General features: G+C 36.6%; 1 protein-coding gene across 2 annotated transcripts in view; it reads left to right on the forward strand.

Annotated features, from left to right (window-relative positions):
- Positions 1 to 26,592, forward strand: part of LOC131552854 (protein diaphanous homolog 1) — a 114,197-nt gene that overhangs the window by 50,194 nt on the left and 37,411 nt on the right. For both annotated transcript variants that reach the window (XM_058796986.1, XM_058796987.1), the window contains one exon: positions 4,510 to 4,624. In XM_058796986.1, the coding sequence (XP_058652969.1) occupies positions 4,510 to 4,624 (115 nt within the window). The remainder of the gene's footprint in view (positions 1 to 4,509; positions 4,625 to 26,592) is intronic.

Here is a 26,592-nt window from a genome sequence, read left to right on the forward strand (position 1 = left end):
TTAAGTGAACATAAACAGGTGGGTGAAAACTGAATGTGTGTCAGTATTACATGCATCCGTCCTAAATGGACAGCATTCCTAATTAAATACCTATCTGTGTCATTAATGTTAACCAACAAAAGATGTTAAATAAATGTATACTTAATAGGGATGTCAATAGGGATATTAATATTTTTTTTTAACGCAAATTAATCGTTTGGTAAGGTTTGACCCCCACTTCTTCCCGTCATCGCAGCGCGGAAGGTTATCTATCATTGTGTGATGAGGGTACAGCACCAGTGTTGCCAGGGTAACGGCACAAGTAGGCTATTTTGAAAAAAACAGTCGCGGGAAAAATTGGAGCCGTGGGTTGCGTTTTTTTGGGCTACTTTTATAATGTACCACGGCCGTCCAAGGTGTATATAGACCAATAAAAATGAAAATAGATCCTTTTACTAATGTGTATTATACTCGGAATGTATCCCTGGCAACTTATGAACGGAGAGGCGGTTGTAACATCACAAACAACGTGAGTTTCAGCAGAGCATACATGTTAAGGCTTTTACACAGCAGAAATAAACATGACAACAGTCACTATAGATTATATAAGATAATAAACATTATTATTACGATAGATATGGTTTGTATGTGATTTTCTTGAATTGTGTACATCTGAAATGCTAATTTGTGCAGCGATATAAAAGGTTATAAATAGTGTAATTTTAACAACGGTAAACGACCAAATTCCACACGTGATCGTAAAAGGAAGTTATTACAAACACTCGATGGTGGTTTGAAGTGAGTTCTCAGTAAAAGTGCACTATTAATATCATAAATTGTCTTATGTAGCATGATGCTAATATTAGCTCTATGCAGCTGCAGAACACGTCCAATTCTTCTTCATAATGCATTTTGTCGTAATACTTCACGTAAGGTCGCAAGAATGTTTTGTTGTAATTATTTAGAAATACTTTTGATAATAGTTGGGTAAATGTATACTGGGACTGAAGCGATGTGGCTTGGTAAACGTTTTATTGCCAGTTTAAAGGCTGATAATGGCTGAATAAAAACAAAAGAATAATGATAAAAGAATAATAAGGATTATGTCTCATACCTGGCGGAAGTGTGAAAGGTTCTGTTTCCTTAAACTAGTTTGTCATGCATTTCTTTATTTCAACACATTTACAGGTAAATCCTAGTATTTTAAATTTGTGATTAATCATGATTAATCACAGTCCATGACTGTGATTAACGCGATTTTAAATTTAATCGATTGACAGCACTAATACTTAAGTAAACCTACTGTATCTGAAAAATGAGTTTAATTTGTGTATCTACCAAAAAAATTAAAATTTATTCCAGTTTTTCCCAAATTCAATCCTTGATTCAAATTTCTCAGAAGCTTAATTGATTTGGTATAAAGAGAGAAGAATTAATGACTATTTTTGTTTGAAGACTATAGCTACCAAAATAAATGCTGGTAACTGCAGTTTGACTAAAAGTAATGACTAAAAGTTGATAAAAATGCAATGACTTTTTGTCGACTAAAACTGAAAGACTCAAATGGCTAAAATGTGACTAAGACTATTAAGCATTTTCATCTCAAGATGAAGACTAAGACTAAATCAAAAAGGCCTGCCAAAATTAACACTGGTTATAAAATGAAGTACCATTGTAAATATTGCAATAATACATTTAAGTTTTCATAAAGATTCATTTATACACGTCTCTGTCGTGCTGCTGTAATATGAAAGCGACAAATATATTTTTTACAGCAGCTTAGAACTTTAGACTCCAAGAATTAGTTCATTTAATTCATCTCCGTGATTGATTCCCTTTCATTGATTCATCCGTTTCAATTAATCATTCAAAACTCTCATTCATAGTTAATAATACTTCTGTTTCTTTGCTGTTGTTAAGGTGCATATAAATGAAATAGATTAAATATTCTTTCTTGTTCATTAAATCTAAAAGTGTTTTTTTACAGCATTTTCCTTCATGCATTAATAATTTTGAATCTAATTGACTGCAGTGGCTGTTGGTTGAAATAATTATTGCTCTAATTGGGGAAAAAAACACATTTTAGTCCATTTCAAATACACTACTGTTCAAAAGTTTTAGTTTGGGAAGATTATTTTATTTTTAAATAAGTCTCTTATGCTCTCCAAGGCTTTAATTGATCAAACACTGAAATATTATTACTGTTTAAAATGCATGTTTTCTATTATGTAATTTATCATTACTCTAGTTTTCAGTGTCACATGATCCTTCAGAAATCATTCTAATATGCTGATTTGCTGCTCAAGAAACATTTCTGATTATTATTAGTGTTGAAAACAGTTGCTGCTTCATTTATTTATTATTTATTTTTTTATTTTTTTATAGAAATAGTGATGCAATTTATTTTTCAGGATTCTTTGAGTAGAAAGTTCAAAAGAACATTTACTTGAAATAGAAATCTTTTGTAGCGTTATAAATTTAATGCATCTTTGTTAAATAAAAGTATTAATTTCTTTCACAAAAACCTTTGAAAACTTTTGAAAAGTAGCCTACATGCATAAATCAAGATATATTTATATTTAAAAAACTATGACTCATTTTTTTCCACTATATGGCTTAGCCGTATTAGATAACAGAGCCACAGGACCATGAAAGACAGAATGATGGACGTTAGAAAGGTTTGCGCGATGTGCATTAACAGCCAGAGAAAGAGAGAATTACAGAGGCAGCGAGTGTTTTTTTGTCTGGCCGTCCCAGCGTGCATTGGGACAGTGTCGCCTTTCTCTCCTTTGTGTGTAAAATCGGGATCCGTTTTAATGAGTTTCACCCTCTTTTCTTCTCTGTCTATTATCATATTCTGTCTTCCTCTAATCCGTGTTCTACATTTCTCATTCTGTCTTTGGTTGGTGTCTGAAGGCGGTTAGTCAGAGGAGCAGCGCTCATATCCTGACAGCCTGTTCACTGCTGTTAAACTCATTTTACTCCCAAGACTTGCAGCGTTTTTCTTCTGTGTAAATGAGGTTATGAGTTGAGACTGTGAGAGAGTGCTCGGTGGCGTTTCATCTTCTCCAATGGGGTGAAGTAAAGCCCCGGACTCCAGAATCACAAACTACGGTCCATTAGTCAGTGCAGCATCTATAAATGAAGGAGAAACGTATTTGAACCGTATGATCGTATCAGCGGCATCTGCTTAATGATATTGTCCTGATACCAGGGGCGCGCTAAAGCAATAAGCAGACTGGACGGGATGTTGTTAGGCACAGTGTCACTGCATAAATCTATTAACAATAATCATGCAAAGCAATTCCTTCATCATGTGTCGTTAGCTTAAGTGTACGATGTTTATGGTTGTGAAACAGCATTCTGCATTAAAACCGAGCTCAACTGATGTGCATCACAGGTGTTTGTGTGTATCGGCCAATTACAACAGCTGAAAATGTGACTCAACCAATCAAATATTGCTATTTGTGGGGTTTGATCTTATGCAGATGAAGAATTTTGTTTGATTTATAGTGTCTCTTGCAGTGTTGTTATTGCCAACTAAAGGTAATAAAAATAGTTTTATTGAAATAAAGCTGAAATAAAATTAATTTAAAAAAAAAAACTACTTTGTTAGAAATGTTCAAAGAAAATGAGAATTTAAATTAAATTAAAATAAATTAAAGGTATAGATGGATGGATGGATAGATAGATGGATAGATTTGGATGGATAGAAGTAGATGGATATAGATACAGTACATAAAAATGGCACAAGCACACAACAGAAATATTAAAAACTTAAAACTTAAATTCAAATTCTAAAATAAACAAAATAAATTGAAATAATTAAATAGCTTAAATTTTACAAAAACAAATTAAAGAAAAATACAAAAAGAAAAAACATCAGATACTATTTTAGAAAATAAAATTACAACTTTAAAAATGGGTAATTCAGCTAATTCAAAATACTAATAGATAATTTTGTGTATTATTATTATTATTATTATTATTATTATTATTATTATTAAATACTATGGTCACTTTAGTTTGGGGAAAATTCTCACTATTAACTACTGACTTTCTCTTCAATAAACTCCTAATTTGCTGCTTATTAATAGTAAGGCAGTTGTTAAGTTTAGGCATTGGGAAAGATGAAGGGATTTAAAATATGGTCATGCAGCATAAGTTACATGCTTTATCAGTACTAATAAACAGCCAATATGCTAGTAATATGCATGCTAATAAGCCACTAGTTAATGGTGAGAATTGGTCCCTAAACTAAAATGTTACTTATACCATTATAAAATACTGTAATAGTATAGAAATAATTCTTAACAGGTTTCTTGTCCTCTATTTCTTGACATTTGGAGAAAAATAATGTTTTAAGATGGATGGTTAAACAAATAGGTGAATGTTATATATGATTTGGATGGATGCATGGACACATGGATTGATGGATCACAGGTGTTGATTGAATGATTGATATATGAAAGAGATGGATGGATGTAAATATAGAGGGATGAAGGTGTTGATGAGTGTTGTATGTTGTAGATCGCACCGGAGGATCTGTCTGAAGGCAGTTTCTGGGTGAAAACGAAAGAGGAGCGCTTTGAGAACAAGGAGCTGTTTGCCAAACTCACCCTGACCTTCTCCACCCAGACCAAGAGTGAGTAGATCAGCCATCCTCCAGTCACTTCACACACACCATCACACACCATCACGCATTAAACCTGTCTCTCTCTCTCCTCTGTCTTACTCAACACAGCCTCTAAAGGTAAGAGACGGCCCTTGCTCTGCGCTTGCGCATCTCTGTGTGTGTGTGTGTGTGTGTGTGTGTGTATATATGTGTATGTGTGTGTGTGTGTGTGTGTGTGTGTGTGTGCGTGTGTCCGCTGAGACACTCATTCTGAGACACTGGGCCAAACATGGATGACAGAATACAGGGATATGAAAGAGATGAGCGTCATCTCAGTGTAGAGCACAACATCAGGACCAGTGCTGAGTTTGATGACAGAGACACGTGTGTGTGTGTGTGTGTGTGTGTGTGTGTGTGTGTGTGTGCGCGTGTGTTTACTGAAGGAGAGGGTGAATGTCATGAAAATGTGTCCACAATTCACCCCAAAACTAAAAGAAAAACAGCAACAACTGTTAAACAAAGAAAATGAAGCCGATTTATGACTATTAAGATTTATTGCATTACAGTCAAGTACATTGTTCTCTCAAAATGCCTTTTTTTAATTGTCATTCTCAGTTACCATTACCATATTCAGGTAATTTTGTAAAAAAAAATTATTGACTATTATTGTTTATTATTTGGTTTGTTATTATTGTTTTATATTAAATATTAGAATAAAAATCTAAAACTGAAGAAATTAAACTGAAATAAAATAAGTTGAAGTACTAAAATTACAACACAAATGAAACGACACAAATATAGTAATATTAAAAAAAACCTTTTGTTTATATATTATTATAAATAATACTTTAACACTGGCTTCTTGTTTATTTCTTGGTATTTGGAGAACAATTTTATAGTATTTAGAGAAATTTTGTGGATTGTTGATTATTATTTAGTTGGATATTTATTTATTGATCCATTGTTTTCTTTTTTTTATTAAAATCAGCAATAATTGGCACCCTAATTTATAAATGCATTTGAATTTCTGTGATATACTGCATATCAATTATGCAGTACAATATAAATTGATAATTGATAATTAATTAATTGGAAAACAGAAAAAAAAGTCAGCACACCAAAGCTCTAAAATAATGAAAAAAAAAAAAAAAATGAAATCCCGGACTATTACACAGTACAAACATAACAGTGCAAATAATCTTAATGGCCCTAAAAGTAGCCTCTTCTTTCAGCAAATTAGTATTCTTGATATTTTGGGGTGAAATATGACCTGCACATGATCTTGAAGGGTTTCATGAGATTCGCCCGGATGTCATATTTTCGGTGACTGTATGCAAAAGCCCCTCATGAATTAGAAATGAGCAAGAAGCAAGTGTCAGGTGTGTGTGTGTATGTTTCGTGCCACCTGCTCTTTGTCCTCTATGACTGGCCTTTACAGTTTCACTGCATATTTATATCTGATACGATATACAGCACTGTCGACTTTAACAAGGTGTGTGTGTTTGTGTGTGTGTGTGAGGTTTTTAGTTCTGTGTATGTGGCTTCGCCCTTCAGCAAATGACCTTCAAAGAGTGTGATGTTGTCATGAATCCGCCGCGATCTCTCTCTCTCTCTCTCACACACACACACACACTCAGAGTGTTTTCTATTTTGAATATGGAATACGAAACCTTGAAATGTCATCTTTGGCAGCTGTTTTCCTCAGGACCACCTGAGCGCCGTGTGTGTGTCCAGCTGTCTGAGTTGATGTAGGATAACCTTTTCTGATATCTGACTGTAAATGAATGCTGCCCTTTTCAGATCTTCCATCTGTCCGATCCTGTCCGTAAAACACGAGCGTGTGTGTGTGTGTGTGTGTGTCCTTGAGCAGGATTCTGTTGTTCTCTTCTGTCAGGCGGCTGCAGTCGTATCTCTCTCTTTCTCTCTCTCTCTTTCTTTCTCTCTCTCTCTCTCTCTTTCTTCCAGTCATCTCACTCTCTCCAGCCAAGCGAACGCATGCCACCGACAGCCAGAGCTGACCGCTGACCTCTGCTCCTCTGGTGTGCTGACGGTGGGGTCGCAGGTCCATGACCTCTCCAGTGAGGTCACGGCACTGATTGTTGATGTAATGCGACAGGACCTCGAGCACATGATCCTGCTCTCTCTTTCTGTGGGTGTTTGTTACTGTGGCTCATTCTCACACTGAACTCCCATGGCAGGTCCTTTTAGCAAGTGTTATCAAAAATATTCTCCAAAACATTTTCCACTGTGTAGATACACTGGTAATTGGTAATTCTCGCTTTCTCTTCTCTCTGAAATCGTTTTGTATTTTTGGACATTTGCTTGTCGGTGCATTTCAATTAAATTCACTACCAGTCAAAAGTTAGGAATAATTTTGAAAGAAGTCTCTTCTACTCACCAAGGCTGCATTTATTTGGGCAAAAATACAGTAAAAACAGTACATTATAAAATATTATTAAAATTTTAAAATTACTGTTTTCCATTTTAATATATTTTAAAATGTAATTTGTTCCTGTGATGGCAAAGCACATGACATTTTACTACTGTACAATACAATAATTCATGCACGTTATTTTTTTTTTTTTTACAATGGAATTATATTATAGTAATATATTTGTCCTGTAATTACAAGAATAATGACAAACCTAAAAATAAGTGTTAACTGATAAGAAAATACTTTTTTTATAAAAATTTTATTTTTATAAATCTGTCTTTTTTGATAAATTTAATGTGTCCTTGCTGAATAGAAGATTTAATTTCTTTCAAAAAAGAAAATATTTCTGACCTCAAACTTTTAAACAGTGTATAATACAGTATATACTGTTTATTTTATTAAAAACAGCAATAATTACTAACATGGTATAGAAATACTTTTAACGGTTAAAAAAAAATCAGGGAAAATTTCTGTTATACAATATTAATATATTTCTGTCTTAGAAATAATAAAAATAAAGCAAAGTCTCAGACAGCACAGTTTCATCTAATAAGAAAATACTTTGGTCAAAAATACATTTTTAATTAGATAATGTTCAAATTTGATGCTCTTAATGTATCAAAAATGGTGTCAAATATTGCTATTTTTCAAGTTATTGTCTTGAAGTTAGAAAATCCAGTATTGTGGCAACACTGTATTATACATTTCTTTCCATTTCAGAACATTGAGAACGAGTTTCTATGGTCACGCTCACAATGCACTGCATCCGAAGAGTGTGCATACTTTGTTTTCTATGGTTTTGCTTGTGAATTATGAGGGATTTGTTAATGTTCAATGTTTTTCAGTCCATTTTTGATGATAATTTATAGTGGAAGTACAGTTTTTGGTTTGATTAACATGGAATAAATGGTTTATGTCGCTTGCCTCTTTATAAAATCACACCTTGTTTGGACGCGATGTATAAATATTGAACTGCAGCACTTAACTCAACATGAATGATTCATAAAATCATGTGCATTGTTGAGGAAAGATGTCATGTTGCTTTACTAAGTGATCAGACACACCATTTTCACCTGCAGGACCAGAAAGGTCCACATTGAAAGACCTGAACCATATCTACAGACTTGAGATCACCTAGCAACCGCCCAGAACCGCATAGCAACAGCCTGGAAAAACACATCAATGCATTTTGCACAAGTACTCGATTTCATTGAAAAATATAAAAATGTAGATTGCCTCCCCTAATCACATTTATCTAGTTGCTTGTGAAGGCATTTTGAGGCGCTTTTAAGGATCTGTGTGAGTTTTGATGACTGAACCTGTCCAATTACACAGAGAGAGAGAGAGAGAGAGAGAGAGAGAGAGACTGATGGATGCAGCATTTTTATAGTCTGCAGATGGAGGCCGGTTTTATTTTCCTGCAATTTTCCCTCTATTTCTGCGATTTAAAAGCGAGTGAGGTTTGTTTCACGGCTTTGCTGTGCGTGTGTTATTGATTGGCTTTCTCTGTGTGTCTTGTTGCGAGTCTTTTAATGTTGCTCTCCGTCTCGCTGGCGGCCTGCTTTTCCCGTCTCCACGGAGACCAGCAAGTCTCTCAGGATCTCGTTCGTGGCTCCCAGCAGCCGCTTCAGCCCCTCACCTCTGCTCTCACTCTCTCTCACACACACACACACACACACACACACACACACACACACACGACTCCTCTGATGTATACTGCGACCTACTTTATCATCTCTCTCACACACACACACACACACACTCACTCACTCACTCACTCACTCACTCTCGTGGCTGGTCTCGTCTCATATCAGTCCCTGATGTCCAGACGCACTTAGAGTTATAAAGCCAGAGCCACAAGTGTGACAGCAGAGGACATACACAGCTCTGGCTGGTGATCTCACTGTATTATAGTGTGTACAAGTCATGTCAGAAAGATCGTATTTGAGTTAAAGGCACATGAACAACTCCTAGCCACACAAAGCCTTAATGAGTTTGAAACACTGAACTTTTCTGTGTCAGTAAAAAAATTGTTAGATGTGATGGTCCTTAGTCAGGGTAGTGCCTTATTTAACTTTTAATAGGAATGAAAACGAGGCTGTGAGGCACTGAAGTACAGTGTGTTTAGATACAGTAGCTGACAAAACATCTGATAAGCAAAAACTCCCCAAAACAGTTTTGAATCAGGTTTTGAAAGTTGTGAGTTGCTGTGCTACACACTATGTCAGAATTATTAATTAAATTATTAGAAACTCTAGTATTTTACAAAATATTATCAGAACACTAGTATTTTCACCAGTTGAAAAAAGGTTTTAGGTCAGATATTTCTATATTTTGCTGTAGTGTGTCTGTCAGGAAATATAAAATATCAGTTTACATTTCCAAGCATTCATTTTACCATTAATTGTAATAATCCAGTGAGATGTTTGTTTGCACAAAGAGTCTGACAACGCAGAGACCTGATCTTACTTGAAATAATTTTTAGCTGGTGAAAATACTAGTGTTCTAATAATTTTTAGTAAAATACTAGTGTTTAACAGTTGGTGTGTATATATGCCGCTTGAAAATAATGGATGAAAATAAATCCATAGTACAAAAATAAAACAACAGTATTACAAAATATAACATAGAAAACAAAATATAAAAAGTTTATAAAGTAACATTGCCCAACAGCAACACCAGCAGGTAAAGTTACAACCGGAGTCCGCGTCTCTCTCGGCTCCCCTGAGCCCGTTGAGTTTTAACTGATCCCTAAAGCATGCGGTGAGTTTGGTGGGGTGTAATTGTAAATGAATGGGGGAAGGTCATGTGAGAGGAGGCAATGCCTCCATCGCGATATGATTGGATATGACTGGTTATGTTCGGCTATGATTGGTTCATGCGATAAATCGCCTCTTGTGTTCATGCACATTCACAAATCTAAATCTAAACAAATCGAGACTAATTAAAAAACTAAGTCAATTACTCGCACGCTTGGATATGACCACTCTGTTGAAATGACCTGGAAACATGATCTGTGAGTTTTTAGTGAGTAATCACCCTTGTGAAATTTAAAGTAAATCTGTCTGTGACCAGTATTTACCAAGCTTTCCCAAAAATAGTTAATAGTTAACTATTAAAAAGAATAGCTGAACTGAAGTTCACAAAAAATATTTAAATTGTTACTGCGTTGAGTTATTATTTTGGAAGAAATGTAAAATGTTTAAACACTAAATTGATGAGATTCATGCTTGGCTTTAATAAATAGAATATTGATTACATTGTAAATGTCAAAATATAAAAAAAAAAACATTTTTTTATTTTTTTTCTGATAGTGTAAGTAATGTTTATTTAACCAAGAAAATGTGACTGGGACATGAATTTACATTTCATTTATTAAAAAAAAGAATTATGTTGGTCATTGTCCACGCTGATCCATAGGTATCAGTATCACCCGTTGGAATCGCAGAATGGTTAATCACTAAGAATCGCAATGGGACACAACATTTTTTAGGCTGTTATTGTCGTCTTTTTTGCTTGGTTAAAAATGATTTGTTTGTGAACCCTGTTTGTTTGCATGAACATTTATGACGCTAAACGTGTATCTGCAGTTTCACAGCATTTAGATCGATGCCTTCCTGCTTGACCCTCATTTGCTCACTCATTTGTAGTTAAGTCGTTGGATGTTTAAAGGTCGTCAGGATGTTTGGCTGTCGTCCACCTCCAGTCTCAGTAGAATGTTAATTGAAGCCTACTTACATGAAACAAGTGTCTTAAATGCTTCATCCTGAATGTGAGCAGTGGTTTGGCTGTTATAACAGAGCATATTAAGTTAACATTGGGAAATATTAAAGGTACAGTAGCAGAAAGTTCTTATAATAAAAATTAAACTAAAAATAATATAAATATGCATTGATTTATGCACCTGATTTTAGTAAAATATTTTGAACTTTATCAACTATTTAGTTTTATTGCTTGTTTATTATTTGGGATTATTGATAATTTAAAAATTGTGTGTGTGTGTGTATACACACACACACACACACACACACACACACAGACACACACAGACATACAAATAGATATAACTTGGACATGTTTTCATGAGTTTCATCCTTTCGGTTTGTTCTGGTACATACTGTACTCATCTTTCTTGTCCCCAGAAGACAGTCATGTCTAAATCCTTCATAAAATTCTCTTAATACGTTCTTGTTTTGGTCCTGGCGGGCTGCTGGAACACACAAGTCCTCACATCACTCGTCTGCTGTGTTTGTCTATAAGGGTCTCAATCTTAATGTGTCCTTCATAAAACAGTCTACAGAATAGACCACCTGCTTCAACCATTCCCAGAAGCCCAGATATAAAGTCAGGTCTTAATGTCCTCATAAACCCAGAGGTTCCCTGAAGTGCGCTGATATGAGCGTGTGTGTTTGTACGGTCTGTTCTTATCTCTGTGCTGGTTTTGTGCCATTAACTGCTGCTTTACGGTCCCTCAGAGTCTGTCGTTCACTTATATTGGAGGCCGTTTTGTGTGGCTCAGCTGGTGGGATGTAGGAAATTGCTCTTGACCAGCCTATCCAAAGTAAAAGGACTTTGGTAATATCTTCAAAATGTTCTTCCTGCCGTTTTATTCTTCAGCATCAATCTCCTCTTCTCTCCATCTGGTTATCTGGCATTGATACGTTTTGTTTTTCTTATTGTAACTCATAATGAAAAGGATGAAAACAGGATTTTCTTGCACTTTTGAGATGAGATTTAAAAGACATTACTATTTAATCAATAACACTTTACAATAAGATTTGAATTGTTAACATTTAAAAACCATTTTAAAAGCATTAGTTACCATGAACTAACATTAAACAATATTACTGCAGCATATATTAATCCTAGCTAATGTTAATCTCAATATTTAATAGATTTTTAGGATCAAAAGTTTTGTTAGCATTTAATGCACTGTGAAATAACACGAATATGAAAATTTGTATTAAATAACATTAACAAAGATGCCGTATAATATACGTAAGGGATAATCAATGGCTAGCCGTGCATTAAAGGATTTTAATGCACGACGTGGAGGCAAAGAACCGCCCGACGCGAAGCAGAAAATCATTTAATGTACAGCTAGCCGTTGATTATCTCGCTTATTCCATGGTCATTTGGCAAGTTTTGGCAAGTTAAAACGTGTATTGCTCTTTGCAGCGCAATATTTGACCGGAAGGGTAACAATGATGGTAATTTTCATCAGTTACATCTCGTTAGCACTAGCATTATGCCAGTTTCAAATCAGACACAGAGATGAAATAGTGCGGTAAGACTACATTTATTTGAATTAATTATAGCATGTATTGCAATTAATTATGGATCGAGAGAGAGATGATAGTTGTGTGTACCTGCTTGCTGCGTCTGCGTTCTCTCTCTACAAACAATTACTTCAAAAATAGCGTTTCATCAGCGTTACGTTTTGTCACCTCATTGCTGGGGAATATAATGTAGCGATCTAGTATCTATCTTTTTATTTTAGTAATAAAAATCACGGGCAAGCGTTGACAAGTTTGTGTGTGTGCAGCGCAATCTGCAATCTCCAACCTCTCTCTTATATTATTATTTACATAGTTTTAATTACATTTTAATTACATTTTTAAATAGATTTGAATTTAATTTGAATTTGTATACATTTTATGTGCTTTTGTCATTTTTCTTTTTATAATGCTTTTGTTTAATGTATATTTATTTCTGATTTAAGATAATTTATAAAATACTTTTAGTGCTTTAACTTGACAAAGCAACATAATTTCTATTTTTCATTTAGTTTTCTTTTCTTTTTATAATAAAACTAAAGTTTTATAAATAAATATAACACATCTCATAAAATAAAACTATTAAAAACATTTTTTGTTACCTGAAATAAAGCTTGTATACATTTTAACAATTTTCAGTCACTTGATCCATTGTGATGAACAGAAGAAATGTATAACATCGGTTAATTGCAGCCTTAAAGGTACAGTAGCTTCCTGATTCATGGAAAAGGTGGAAGATAAAAAATAAAATGCTTTGTCACACATTTCTGTAGCACTTACAATACAATACAGATTTTCAAAGCATCTTCACTTTAATATGAGGAGAGGAAGATAATTTGATGTTGAAAAGTAGTCTTAATGTTATAAAATTCACCAACTATGAAACTATTTTGTTACGTATATTGCCATTTTAAAGTTAATCACAGAGTTTATCAAGGAACGGAGATACATTTTTTGCTGTTGTAAAGCACTAAAGTTATACCTGAGTTTGAGATTTGTGGAAACTTCTCATGATGGAAAAATGGAAAATAGCTGTGAAAACAATAATAATGTCCATAAATCACAGCCAGTGTCTCGGGGAGAGTAAATTACTGCCAGTGTCTTGGGAGAAGAAAATGAATTTTCTCCCTGCATGAAATTAATGCTGTTAATGTTGAACAAGTGTGTTTGTTTACAACTAATATTAGTCAGATTTCACGGTGGTAATTGAATTTCTATTAAAAGAACTGGAAATCTGAATTCTTCTGTGATGCTCTGGGTGTTGTGGTTGGTCAGTGTTAGTGTTGTATGTTGTAGTTGGTTTCCAGGAAGTTGTTTGCTGTTGCTAAGGTGTTCAGAGTAGTGTTTAGAGTGTTGCTGTTGGGTTGCTAGATGGATTCTTATTCTTACACCGTGTCCTAACTACGCGCGACGCGACTCGACTCGTGATAAAATATATCCTTTCCTTGTTAATCAGAGGTTTTGTCCTGACTAGCCACAACGGCAACATGTGAAATTTCTATTTTAGAAACATCTTCTATTTCCGCGACGTCGCGGCTGGAACAACAAACAAACTAACTATATGACAGTGATAATCTCAGGTACTGATTATGTGCTTTATTCAAAGTTAAACGTGTCTAATGTGAGTTTGAATATCATTTTGCGTGACCTTTATAGCTATACTGAAAGCAACAATATATAGTTTACCTCAGATCTTCAAAATAAATTTAAGCAAAGAGGTCTGTTAAAACTGTGAACTCAGTGTGAATCAACAAGCGTAGCTTATTCCATGACAAAGATGGTAACAGTCAGTATGTGCATTTAATATTGTTAAAAATGTTTAATATTTATGAATTTGATTATAAACATCCATTTCGTTGCGAGTGCAGTGTGAGAGAGCCCGCCCACACACACTTCTGATTGGCTGTGATATTTGATTGATTCTGTCTGGTGTGGACACCCAAATTGCTTGTCGCTGGAATGCTGTTGCGTCACGTATAGAATGATATTTGATTGATTCTGTCTGGTATAGATAGATAGATATAGTTAGGACACGGCGTTATACTGTTATAGTATTTATTAATAACTTGAATTAGTTTTTATTTTAATATTTTCAATTTTAACTTTGCTGTGCTATTTCTATTTAGCGTTTGAGTTTTAGTAATTTTATGTACTTTTTACCAGTTTATTATTTTTTTAATATATATTTATATTTTGCTTTATTTCGGTTTTAGTAATTTTACTACAACTTATTTTTTAATGAGCTTTTATTTGTATGTTTTCAGTTTTCATTTTAATTATAGTTTGAGTTTTAGTTTATGTACTTTTGCCATTTTATACTTTTTTTAGTGCTTCTATTTAGTTTTATTTTGGTTTTAGTAATTTTACTACTTCAACTTTATTTTTAGTTAGCTTTTATTTAATTTTCCGTTTTTAGTTCATGTTTTTAGTAGCTTTTTTTCTATTTAGCTTTAGTTATTTAAGTTATTAGAACTTAGAATATAATAACTTATATTAAGTTCTAATATTCGTTCTAATTATATCTGATATTCGATCACAAGTTTTTCATCTATTTTTTTTCTCTTTTGTTTCAGGTTTATTTTAATTAAAGAAAAAAGTTTAATAGTTTGTTTTAAAGGTGAAAAATTGCAACTAGCCACATAGTCGGAGGTATCATTCGTGTCTATAGCACAAAAATGTATGCACCAAATCTGAATATGTAGTGTGAGGAGTTTGTTCAAATAACACATGAAACGATGGCTGACTTGGCAAACAGCACTAATGAAATGTCTCCGAGTAATGCATGCAGCTCGGGTTTGAAGTTCTAATAGATGAATATGTGCGGATGAATGAGATTTTCTTTTGTGTTTTTGCAGTGTGCAGAGAATTCGAGCGGATGCATAATCTTGCTCTTTCATTCTGGTTGAGGTTAATGCACAGGCCACTAACACGAGAGCTGAGATCTTCTTCTCTAGATATCCACAGTCCACTTGTGTTGTTCCTTTTACTTTAGTATTCTGTGTGCATCTGGTCTTGTTTTTGAAGCTGTTTGCTGTTCTTTTAAAGATGAGCCTCATAATGTGTTTATACGATCGAGGCGTTATGTGCATGTAGGTTTAATGCTTTCTAGAAACAGCATTTGCGCACATGGCTCAGTTTAATGCGTTAAGGTGCCCGTCTCTTTTCTGAAAGGTGAAGTTTGGTGGTCCTAAGCCTGTTTGCGGCCCATTTCTGACCCTCTTCTCGCATCGGGTTGCGTAACACGTTGGTTTGCGCATTTAAACCTCTTTTATCACGCTCAAACACATCTGTTCATTGGCCTCACCGGCTCTGCCAAACGCGACAGATTATCGAGCAAGCCGTCTGCGCCTTTGTGCCGCCGCCGTTTCTCCGTTCCAGCATTCGTTTGCATTCAAATGCAGCACGTTCGCTGGAGTCGCAGATACGTTTTAGCGCGCTTTAATCTGCGCTTTATCTTTGGGAGATTAGCCACTTTTTAAACGAGCTCCGGAGAGAGAGGACGTGTGTTCTTTTGTGAATTCAAATTCTTATCCCCTTTTAGGAGGATGCAGAGAGAGAAGCAGATTTCTAATGGGGATTTGGAGAAGCACTGGTAAATAGGCAAGGAACTGTGAAAACAGATAAATCACGTGTTCCGCATGCGACCTACCTACAGAAGCAGCAGCGAGCGACGGGGCGCGTGTTTGCGTCTCTTGCCATATGCACTCGAGCATATGGCGTTATTTGAATATGACCCAGTGTGCCGCACAATGGAGAGAAATGTTCATGTCTTGGCGTTTATTTGACATCTCAAATATTAAAGCGTCGCATGGTTGCATTTTCCTTCTCCGCAGGCGAGAGAGCAAGATGTTGAGAGATGCACACAAACATGCAGCGTTGATTGAAGACACAGACTGTTTTTAATTCCTTCTTTTTTTTTTTTTTTTTTTTTACCTTGCATCCCCACAATTTTCAAGGTTTCTTACTGTCTGGCCTGAAGAGAGTACCTGCCGAGGTCTCTATTTATAGCTTGGGTCAGTGTTATTTTAGTATTATTTATATACTGTTATAGTATTTATTAATATTTTGGGTTAGCTTTTATTTGTGTATTTTAAATTTTATTTTTTTTAATGTCGGTTAACTTTTTCAGTTTTAGCTCACCTTCAACTTATTTTAAAATTAGCTTTAATTTTAGTTTTTTCTTTTTTTTTTTTTCATTTTAGTTGTAGACATTTTGTTGTGATTTTTTTTTCTTTCTTTTTTTTCTTTTTTTTTTTTTATTAGGTGTTTTCAAAAATATTTCCCTTTAGCTTTATTTATTTATTTTTAGTAGTTTTAGTGCTTAAACTTATTTTTTCAATTAGCTTTTATTTGTATATTTTCAGTTTTCATTTTAATTTTAGTTTACATTTTAGTCATTTGATTTACTTTTGTCATTTTAATTATTTTTTAATATTATTTAACTATTTTTATTTTTTGTTTTAGTAAATACAATTCAACTTTCATTTCAATTAACCTTTCTTTTTGATTTTCATTTTAGTTTGAATTTCAGAAATTGTATTATTTTATTGTTTGTTTAAATACTTCTAATTAGTTTGTTTTATTTCAATTTTAGTTTTAGCAATTTTAGTACCTCAACTTATTTTTGAATTAGTTTTTGTTTTAATTTTAGTTTTTGTAACTTATTTGTTTTTGTCATTTTTATTAGATTAAAGTTTCAAGTCTAGCTTTAATTTTAATATTTCAACTTTATTTGCCAAGGCAACGTTTCTTATCTTCGTTAAAGATTTTCATCTGATATTAAGCTTTATTTCAATTAGGAAAACTATTTTAATAGTTATTTGGCATTGTATAAATATGACCCAGTGTGCTGCTTAATGCAAATGTTCATGTCTTGGCATTTATTTGACATCTCCAATATTAAAGCGTTGCGTGGTCGCATTTTCCTTCTCCAGCAGGCGAGAGAGCGAGATATTGAGAAATGCACACAAACATGCAGCGTTGATTGAAGACCGAGATTGTTTTTAATTCGATTTTTTTTTTAACCGCACATCCCCGCAGGAGTTAAGCTCACATTTTATGTCGCGAGCGTTTGATGCTTCTAATAACTGGGAGAAACCACAGAGAGATGCGTCTTCAAAGATACAGATGACAAGATATCAGAACTCACTCGCGTGCTCTTATCGCCGCAGAAAAGTGGGGATCTGGGGCCGTTTACGCTTGTGCAATTAAATTAAGCTGAGCGAGATGACACGGCTGCAAGATTATCAGAGATTTTTTGCTTCATATTATCAAAAATCATCAAAGTTGGAGAGTTATACTGTACTTTATACACACACACGCACACAGGGAGCAGGCTTGCACACACGCAGTGAAACTAATTTGCATTTTCAAAGAAATTAAAGCCCCGCGCCTAAAGCTGATAGCAGCGTGCTGTTCTTCTCTCTCTCTCTTTCTCTCTCTCTCAGAATTTTCATATTATTTTTCCGTTTTAATCGCTGATTATGGTGTCTGACTCTTGCTTCAGGCCCAAACAGACAAAAAATAATTACGCACTCTGAACCTCGGAACAAAACTCTCGCCGAATTGAAGATGTCAGACCCTTGGAAAGTAGGTTTCTGCGGTCGGCTCTAATTCAAACAGCGTTTCGTAGGAACTCTCGTTCGGCTCTTTCACCTAAAGAAACTTTTCCAATTTATTCTGATTAAATTTTACATCAGCACTCTGAGTTTGTTTTATGAAGTTTTATGAAACGTTCATTGTTCAGTTGAGCGTACGGTTCAGTCCGATTTGCAGGATTTTTGAACAATTCGTGCGTGAAGAAGCGTTCTTTGTTAGCGAGCCTTGATGAAGTGACATTTTAACAGTCGTGGTATTTAAAGCGTCGTACATTTCAAACTGACCTTAATTTACGACCTTTAAAGCACAAGGGTGTGTGTTAATTCCTGGAGTCCTACTTTGCATTTGTGTGTGTGAGTCTTTGAGTCCTGTTTTTCCTGCAGGCACGTTTAATTTTTCACCATGCTTCTGTTGTTGCATGGAAATGCGTGTTGTTGTTCCCCCTCGTCTCATTTTCATGACCTCTTTCTCTCGTTTTCCTTTTCCCAATTTCATCCGCGCATTTCTACCACTAACATTCATCATTTCTCCTTCACCCGATAGCTTGTTCTCCTTTCATTTCTGCTCTTTAATATGTCACCTTTCCTCTCTCTCTCTCTCTCTCTCTCTCTCTCTCTGTGAATTATTCTTCCTGGATATTACGACTCCTCCATTTGTCTGGGCTCTAATCAGAGCGGCTTTGGCTCTTAATGCAGTCCTTGAGAGATTCCCTGCAGACATTCATTCATTTTGTCCATTTTCAGGTTCTTTAACCTGCACCCCCCCCCCCCACCCGCAGCTCTGAATATTTAAAGAGCGCCTATTAAAAATACAGGGAGAGTGAGACGGGCTTCTGCTAACACCACTATTTCATTTATATCTAAAAACCCAACCTCTGTTTCTGCTCAATTATTCATGACACACTTCTCGTTTTCATCTGTCTGTCTGTCTCGCGTGCAACTGCTTCTGCTCTATCATGACCACTTTTCTTTCCATTCATCCCAACCGCATTCCTCTAATTGTCTATCTATCATTCTGTCTCTTGTTTGTTCTTTTGTGTGTTCCTTTGTTTGTTTGTTCTATCGTTTGTTCAATCTATAGTTTTATCATTCTATCTGTTGTTCTGCCTATTTATGTCTCTGTTCGTTTGTTCATTCATTCATTAGTTCATTCATTCTATTGTTTCTCTACTGTTCCATCTCTCCTGTTCATTCTGTTGGTCTCTGTCTGTCGTTCGTTCATTCATCTATCATTTGTTAACTTATTCTGTTGTTTTTCTATTGTTCCATCTGTCTGTCGTTCGTTCATTCATTCATCTATAATTAGTTAATTCTATCTATCTGTCGTCTATTTGTCTCTGTCTAGCCGTCTGTCTGTCGCTTGTTCATTCATTCATCTATAATTAGTTAATTATATTGTTTCTCTATTGTTCCATCTGTCTGTTGTTCATTCTGTCTGTTTATCATTCTTTGTCTGTCTGTCGTTCATTTGTTCGTTCATTCATTCTATTGTGTCTCTATTTTTCCTTCTGTCTGTTGTTCATTCTGTCTGTCTGTCGTTCATTTGTTCATTCGTTCATCTATCATTCGTTTGTTCATTCTATTGTTTCTTTATTGTTCCATCTGTCTGTTTTCATTGTTTATCTATCTATGTAGCTATTGTTCATTCATCTGTTCATTCTGTATTCTCACTTGTTCGTTCGTTCGTTCGTTCATTCCATCCATCCGTCCTTCCGTCGACCATTCTGTCTGTCTTTGTTGATCCGTCTACTTGTCTGTCTGTCGTTCTGTCTGTCTTTCTGTCCTATCTTTCGCTGTGTTGTATCACTCTATATAAACTGTACACACACAGTTCTGTCTGTTGTTCTATTCATCATTCCTCTCTCTCTCTCTCTCTCTCTCTCTCTCTCGCTCTCTCGCTCTCTCGCTCTCTCTCTCTCTCTGTGTAAACTTTCGTCCTGCTTGTTTTGTCAGTTCTGTAGATGTTGTGTTGTACGTTACAGCGTTCTGCATTCTTGTCTTCCGTGGGTCATCACGGCTGACATGTTTTCCGCTCTCAGCCTTTACTTGCTTAATTAACAGCGATCTTTGAATTTTAATTAACTCATGCATTCACAAAGTGCTGTTTTTTTCCCCTCTTTAATGCTGCCGTTGTGTTTGATCGGTGAGCAGACGCAGGGAGAGCGGGCGCAATCAAAGCGACAGAGACTCCGATTGAAAGTGACGGAAGAGAAAAAGAATCTCGGTCGCCGAGATGAGAGTGTGTAGAAGTGACAGATAAGAAAATATAAAGACGATGGGAGGGAGGGAGGGAGTCGTGTTGAAGGAGAGATGACTGTCCGTGTATGTTAACGTGGAACGCGGTGCTCATTGTCGTCTGCGACATCCGTTCCACGTGCAATTGCTCGTCCTGATTTGGAGCTCGACTTCCTGCGACACAAACGCAGTGCGATGGAGCGAAAAATGGAACGAGAGATCAGGGGCCGTTTCTATGCCTTTATCACCCTCTCATGCCTCTCTGAGGTCCCATGAGCCTCTCAGAAAGAGATAGAGGGAGCGTTTTAGCACCAAACTACCACAATAACACACAGGCCCGTTGAGAATCAGGGGCGAAATGCACACAGAACAGCGACACAAGGCTTTCTGAATACTTCATGCCACTTAGAGCCGAGCATGTAGAGACGTTCCCTGAGATACAGGCAGAAGATAAAGCCCGTTAATGCATCCTCTCCTGACAGCCCTCCATCTCTGTCTCCCGTCTCCCTGCGGGACGGACAGACGGAGGAGAGTTCATGCATTCATTCAGCACTCGACTCCAGAGAACGTTGTTTGAATTCAAAGTAGCCTGAATGAGACAGGGAAAGTTTGTTTATAATTGTTTTTTTTTTACCCCGTGTCTCGGTACGGAACTGACTATAATTGGCACCATTACTAATTTAAACTGTTACATTATTTGCATTATATTCCTACCATCATGTGATTCTAAACATGTATGCCGGTAAACCTGATTTCTAAATACATATATATTTAGAAATTATGGTTCTAAATTCAAAAGTTTGTGGTCAGTTAGATTTTTTTTTATTATTCTTATGCTCGCCAAGGGTATATTTATTTGACCAAAAATACAGTAAAACCAGCAATACCGTGAAATATTATTACAATTTAAAATAACTCTTCTCTGTTCCAGTGTGTTTGAAAATGTTATTTATTCCTGTGATGCATAGCCAGATTTTCAGCAGCCATTATTCCAGTCTTCAGTGTCTTTTAGTTATTATTATCAATGTTGAAAACCGTTGTGCTGCTTATTATTTTTGTGGAAACTGATGCATTTTTATTTTTAGGATTCTTGGATAAATATAAAGTTTAAAAGAACAGTATTTATTTGAAATCTAATTTTTTTGTTACATTATAAATGCGTTTACTCTCATTTTTGATCAATTTAATGTATCCTTGTTGAATAAAAATCTTAATTAAAAATCTTACTGACCCCAAATGTTTATTTTTCTATGCATCATCCCATATTTGATTTGAGATTTATTTAAAGAAATTAAATGTTTTTTAAATAGTGTAGTGATTGAACATTAAAGTATTTACATTATGAGACACTTTCAGCTTGTCAGACTGCAATTTCAAAGCAGTTTTCCCCCAACACTCCTGACATGCAAGACTCCCTCAGATAAACTCTAAAATGGCAAAGCTGCTCTCAAAATCTGGTGACCAATAATTCATAACCCGAGATTACAGTTCACCCATAAGATGTGCAAGTGTGAAGAATTACTGCTATCTCTGCTCTGTGTGTGTGTGTTGGTGTGTTAAATCTCAGTCCCTTTGAGGTCTGTTCTTGAGCGTTGGAGTGTCACACTGCCTCTGGATCTCATGTTTGTCTCTGGTCTGCAGTTATCTCATTATAAGGCTCATGGAGCGCTGTGCCGTCTGACAGTCTCTCCGCTGGGCTCCAGGGTTCCACCATCACAACAGTGTGGAATCAGAGCTGATAATCCCTGTCATCTGGATTAATTAGACTTTCTTCTGTCATCTGATCGCCTTCATCCATGAGTTGACTCTCTCGCTCGCTCTAAAACTCGTTTAATAGCTGGATTACATTGCAGACTGGATTTGCTTTTGCCTTTAAGCCCGAAGTATACTTTGGCCACCCACGTTCCACGATGGTCCATGCACTGTTCGCATGATGCAATTTTCTTCATCAGAAGTGTCCGGGGACATCCACATGGCTTTACTAAGTATCTTCAACCGTGGTTGACCGCAGAAGGACAGGTTCAACACATACGCAGTACCACCTAGTGGACTCGTTTTGTCTCAACATTCACCGAATTCGAACGCCAATCGTCCGCATGGTCACAAAAATTGGGCTGCATGTGGACGGTCCACGTACAACAGCACAAGAGTGAGGTGAATGTTGAGACAGAATGAGTCCAGGTGATATTGTGCATGTGTCGAACCCATCCATCTGTGGTTGAGGATACTTTGAAAGCTGTGTGGACTAGGGATCAACCAATTTTCAGGGCTGATATAGATTATTACAGATCAAGTAGACCAATAACCAATACTTTGAACCGATATATATGCCTGGTGTAAAAATTAATGTTAAAATTGAAAATAACAAGGGCTCTGACAAAAACTTTCTTTAAATGCTTTTAAATTACTTTATTGGCAAATCAGTTTTGAAAATAACCGATACAGATAATCATAAAAATGCTCAATATCGGCGATCGGTCAACCCCTAGTGCAGACACGGCTGTATGCAAGACAGAGTAGAACATGGAAAAAGGCGTTTACTTGGGCCTTTACTTTCCCTCTCTCACTTTGTGTGTTTCTGCCCACTTTTTCTTTTTTTCTCTATTGCAGCATCTTTTTATCTAGTTTGTCTAATATGATGTTTGCAAAGTCAAATGTCGTTATTACGAAGTATGCATTAGTGCTTTGCCTGAAGCCCTAGTATTAAAGCAACTCCTTGGCAATGACCCACAGTGCCCTAGAAACCACATATCAATTCCCTGGCAGCTGCCCACAACACCTCAGCAACCACCCAGAACATCTTAGCAACTGCATAGCAACTCCCTGACAACCACACACAACACCATAGCATTGTGCTAATAAATTGTACACAAGCGAACACTCTAGCCACCATCTAAAATTTGTTAGCCACTGCATAGCAACACCCTGGCAACCGCCCAGACCACCTTAGCAATAGCAACATCTAGAAACCTCCCAGAACACCCTTGTAACTGCATAGAAACACCCTGGTAACCAAACCCTAGCATCTTGCTTGTTAGTTTTTTTTTAACAAGTGAACACCCTAACACATTTACTTCATTTTGTTCTTTATTATCATTTTCTAATGTTCTTTTATTGAATTTCCTGTTCAGGTCATGTGTGCCTGTGCTTGTAGTATATATCAAACATTATTGATTGGGAAAATATGTCGTAGATGTCCTCCCACATCCCATGAGCTCTCATACGAGTCTGTGAGGTGCTTCTGTCTCTTTCATTAGCTGTGTGTGTTAATATTTTAGGCAGGTGTGTGAGGTTGTAAGGTGTGAACTCAGAGTGAATGTTAGAGTGAATATTTCAGGTGTGTGTGTATCAGAGAGTCTCATTATATCAAACCCTCGGGCCTGAAACCTCCAACAAATTTGCTGTGGAACACACACACACACACACACACACAGTCTGTCTGTCTCTCTATCTGTCTGTCTCTCCTGTCCCTTTGAGAGCATCTGTCTCGCTCTTTGCTTCATTATCTGCTTCTCCCTGAATTCTGACCATCACTCACTCCAATCTAACACACCCTGAGAGAGTGTGTGATAGTTTTGACTGGCTGTGTGTGTGTGTGTGTGTGTGTGTGTGTGCGAGACTTGAACCTGTTTGTAGTGTGTGTGTGTGTGTGTGTGAGTGTGACAGGTGCAGATCGACATGATGGTTTTGACAGGCTGTTGTGATGTCTTTAGTAATGTGAAATCTCTTGAGTAAAAGCGTCTTTCTGTCATCTGATGTGTTTCTCAAACTCTCTTCTCTTAACATCTTATTCGTTTTATTGGTTGTTAATTCATGTTATTCCTACAGTGTTTTTTAATAGTACTTTCTAGGGCTGCCCTTGACTAAAGATTTATCTGGTCTACTAGTAGTCACAGCTGAATAGCAAATCCTTGGCAACCACACTCAACACCCTAGAATGGTGCTAGTGGTGACACAGGTGAATTCCCTAACAATCTCCTAGAACACTATAACAGCTGCATAGCAACACCCTATTAACCACTCAGAACACCTTAGCAACTGCATAGCAACACCCTAGCAACCACCAAGAATACCTTAGCAACTGTATCAGTGCCCTATTAACCACCCAGAACACCTTTGCATCCTCGTAGCAACACCCTGATAACCACCCAGAACGTGTAAGGATCCACTTGGCAAAGCCTTGGCAACCACACACAACGCCTTAGAATGCTGTTAGTGAGTTTTACACAGGTGAATAACCCAGAAACCATCCAGAACACCTTAATAAATGCATAGCAACACCCTAGCAACCACCCAGGACACCTTAGCAACAGTATCAATGCCCTAGCAACCACACACAACACCATAGAGTGTTGCTAGTCAGTTTTACACAGGTGAATAACCCAGCAGCCACCCAGAACACCTTAACAACTGCATAGCCACTGCATCAGTGCCCTAGCAACCACCCTGAACAAAATCAGTTGACCATTGAGAATTAGAAGTCTAATTAGCACACAGACATATTTCATTCCATTGTTATGCTGCTTCACTAAAGGCTCTTGCAAAAAAATGTTGATAAAGAGCTTAAAGTGCATTTTCAATGTTTTCTGCTGACTTCAGTGCTATATGTGCAGCAAAAGTAAGTGTTTTGTGTGTGTGTGTGTGTGGCTTTGACTAGCAATATCAAGCCAGAATTGCCTTCACAATGCTAACTGTCCTTGTAATTTAATAGACTAAATGAATATACTAAACAGTGCTATTGAAATGCAAAAAGTCATGTGAGCATTAGGTTTAGGAGTTTAATCAGAGTTAGGGAATAGAAATAGTCTCAGATTAAAACCATTTTGCTTCTGTGTGTGCGCGTGCGTGTGTGTGTATTGAGGGCAGCTTTTGCCTGCAGTTATTTTGCCTCTGAATCAGCCTGTTGGTGCTGAAACAGACACTAAAACACATGCACACGCACACACATAGCCAGTGCATCACAAGTTCTTTCCTTCTCTTTGTATCTGCGCTGGCCAAAAGCAAAACGAGTGTGCATGAGAATTTGAGAATCATGCATGAGAATCACACTGAGATCCTCTTTCACGCTGGCTGCTGTTTCAATGTTATGGATTTAAGTTTATCATCTAAATAGAGACTGTCACTGGCACTTTATATTAAAGATCTGGATACTTTTTTCAGTCTGGGATGGAGTGACCGATGTCTGTCGTTAGTGCTGGATGATATTAATGAGCTTTTAATGGATCAGAATCATTCATCTTTCTGACTGAATTCGTTTTTTTTCTCTCTCTCTCTCTCTCTCTCTCGCGCTCTCTCTGTCTGTCTGTAAACGTGTGTAAATGCACAAGCTCCATTAAAACCATCATCATGCACGATTCAGACCAGAAAGAGAGAGAGAGAGGCAGTCTATGAATAATACAGGCTGTTTTGAGAAACACATGTTCTCTGGCCATGTGCAAATGTAAAAGTGCTTTAGAGACAACAGCTAAACGTCACCAAACATCTGAATCTTCTCTCTCGCTCTCTCGCTCTCTCTCGCTCTCTCTCTCTCTCTCTCTCTCTCTCTCTCTCTCTCTCTCTCTCTCTCTCTCTCTCTCTCTCTCTCTGGTTAGTTTTTAGTTAGTTTTAGTTGACTATAATAGTTTGAAAAAAGTTTGTCAGTAGAGGATGATCTTATAGTCATGCTGTTACTTGATAATTTAAATTTGCCTTGCGGATTCATAACTGTAAATCTGTCAAGCTGGTTATCTTTCCAAAGGCATAATTATGTGCCAACACGTTTGATTTACTTTGAGACTGCACAATGCTATTGATTAACACATCAAATCTTGCAGAAAGTTAGTATCGGAGAGTATGAGAGCGTAAGGACGGCACTGACCCGTATGTGGCGCTGCGCTCTGAGTATCATCTCTGACTCCTCGCTCTCGTCTCTCAGCGAGGTGGGTGTTAATTGTAGGGTCCGCTCTGATGGCAGTAATTAGCCGTTGATCAGACCTTTAGTCCTCTAACGACTACAGACTCTCAGCAGGAGGTTGAGTGCGAGTGTGTGATTTATTTTTAGCGCACACACACCTCCAGACATTGTTCCTCTGAGATTCACATCAGTGAAAGGGCGAACTAATAGTTCTGTGAGGAAGAGTTTCACCCACACTACCTTCATCATCCGCGTGTCCACAGATTGCTGGTGGGAGGAGAGCCGGGAACATGCTTTCCGATGGAAAGAGAAAGAAAAGAACAAATTACACTTTTATAGCCGTCTGCCACCATCACCACAATTACTGGTCGTTCAGAGAAAGAGAGAGAGAGAGCGCGCGTTGGGTTTTCATGTGTAGAAGAGTGTGGACAATCACTGAAATAAACTCTGGAAATGATTTCTCAAACGAATATTTCTTCTAAATGCCATGTGATGTGGAAGCACTGCCATCATGTACGATAGTCACAGGTTGTTTGAATGGATGCTGTGAAATGCAGACGGAG

The sequence above is a fragment of the Onychostoma macrolepis genome, chromosome 14 (genome assembly GCF_012432095.1).
Source record: "Onychostoma macrolepis isolate SWU-2019 chromosome 14, ASM1243209v1, whole genome shotgun sequence".
In the NCBI taxonomy this organism is placed as follows: Eukaryota; Metazoa; Chordata; class Actinopteri; order Cypriniformes; family Cyprinidae; genus Onychostoma; species Onychostoma macrolepis.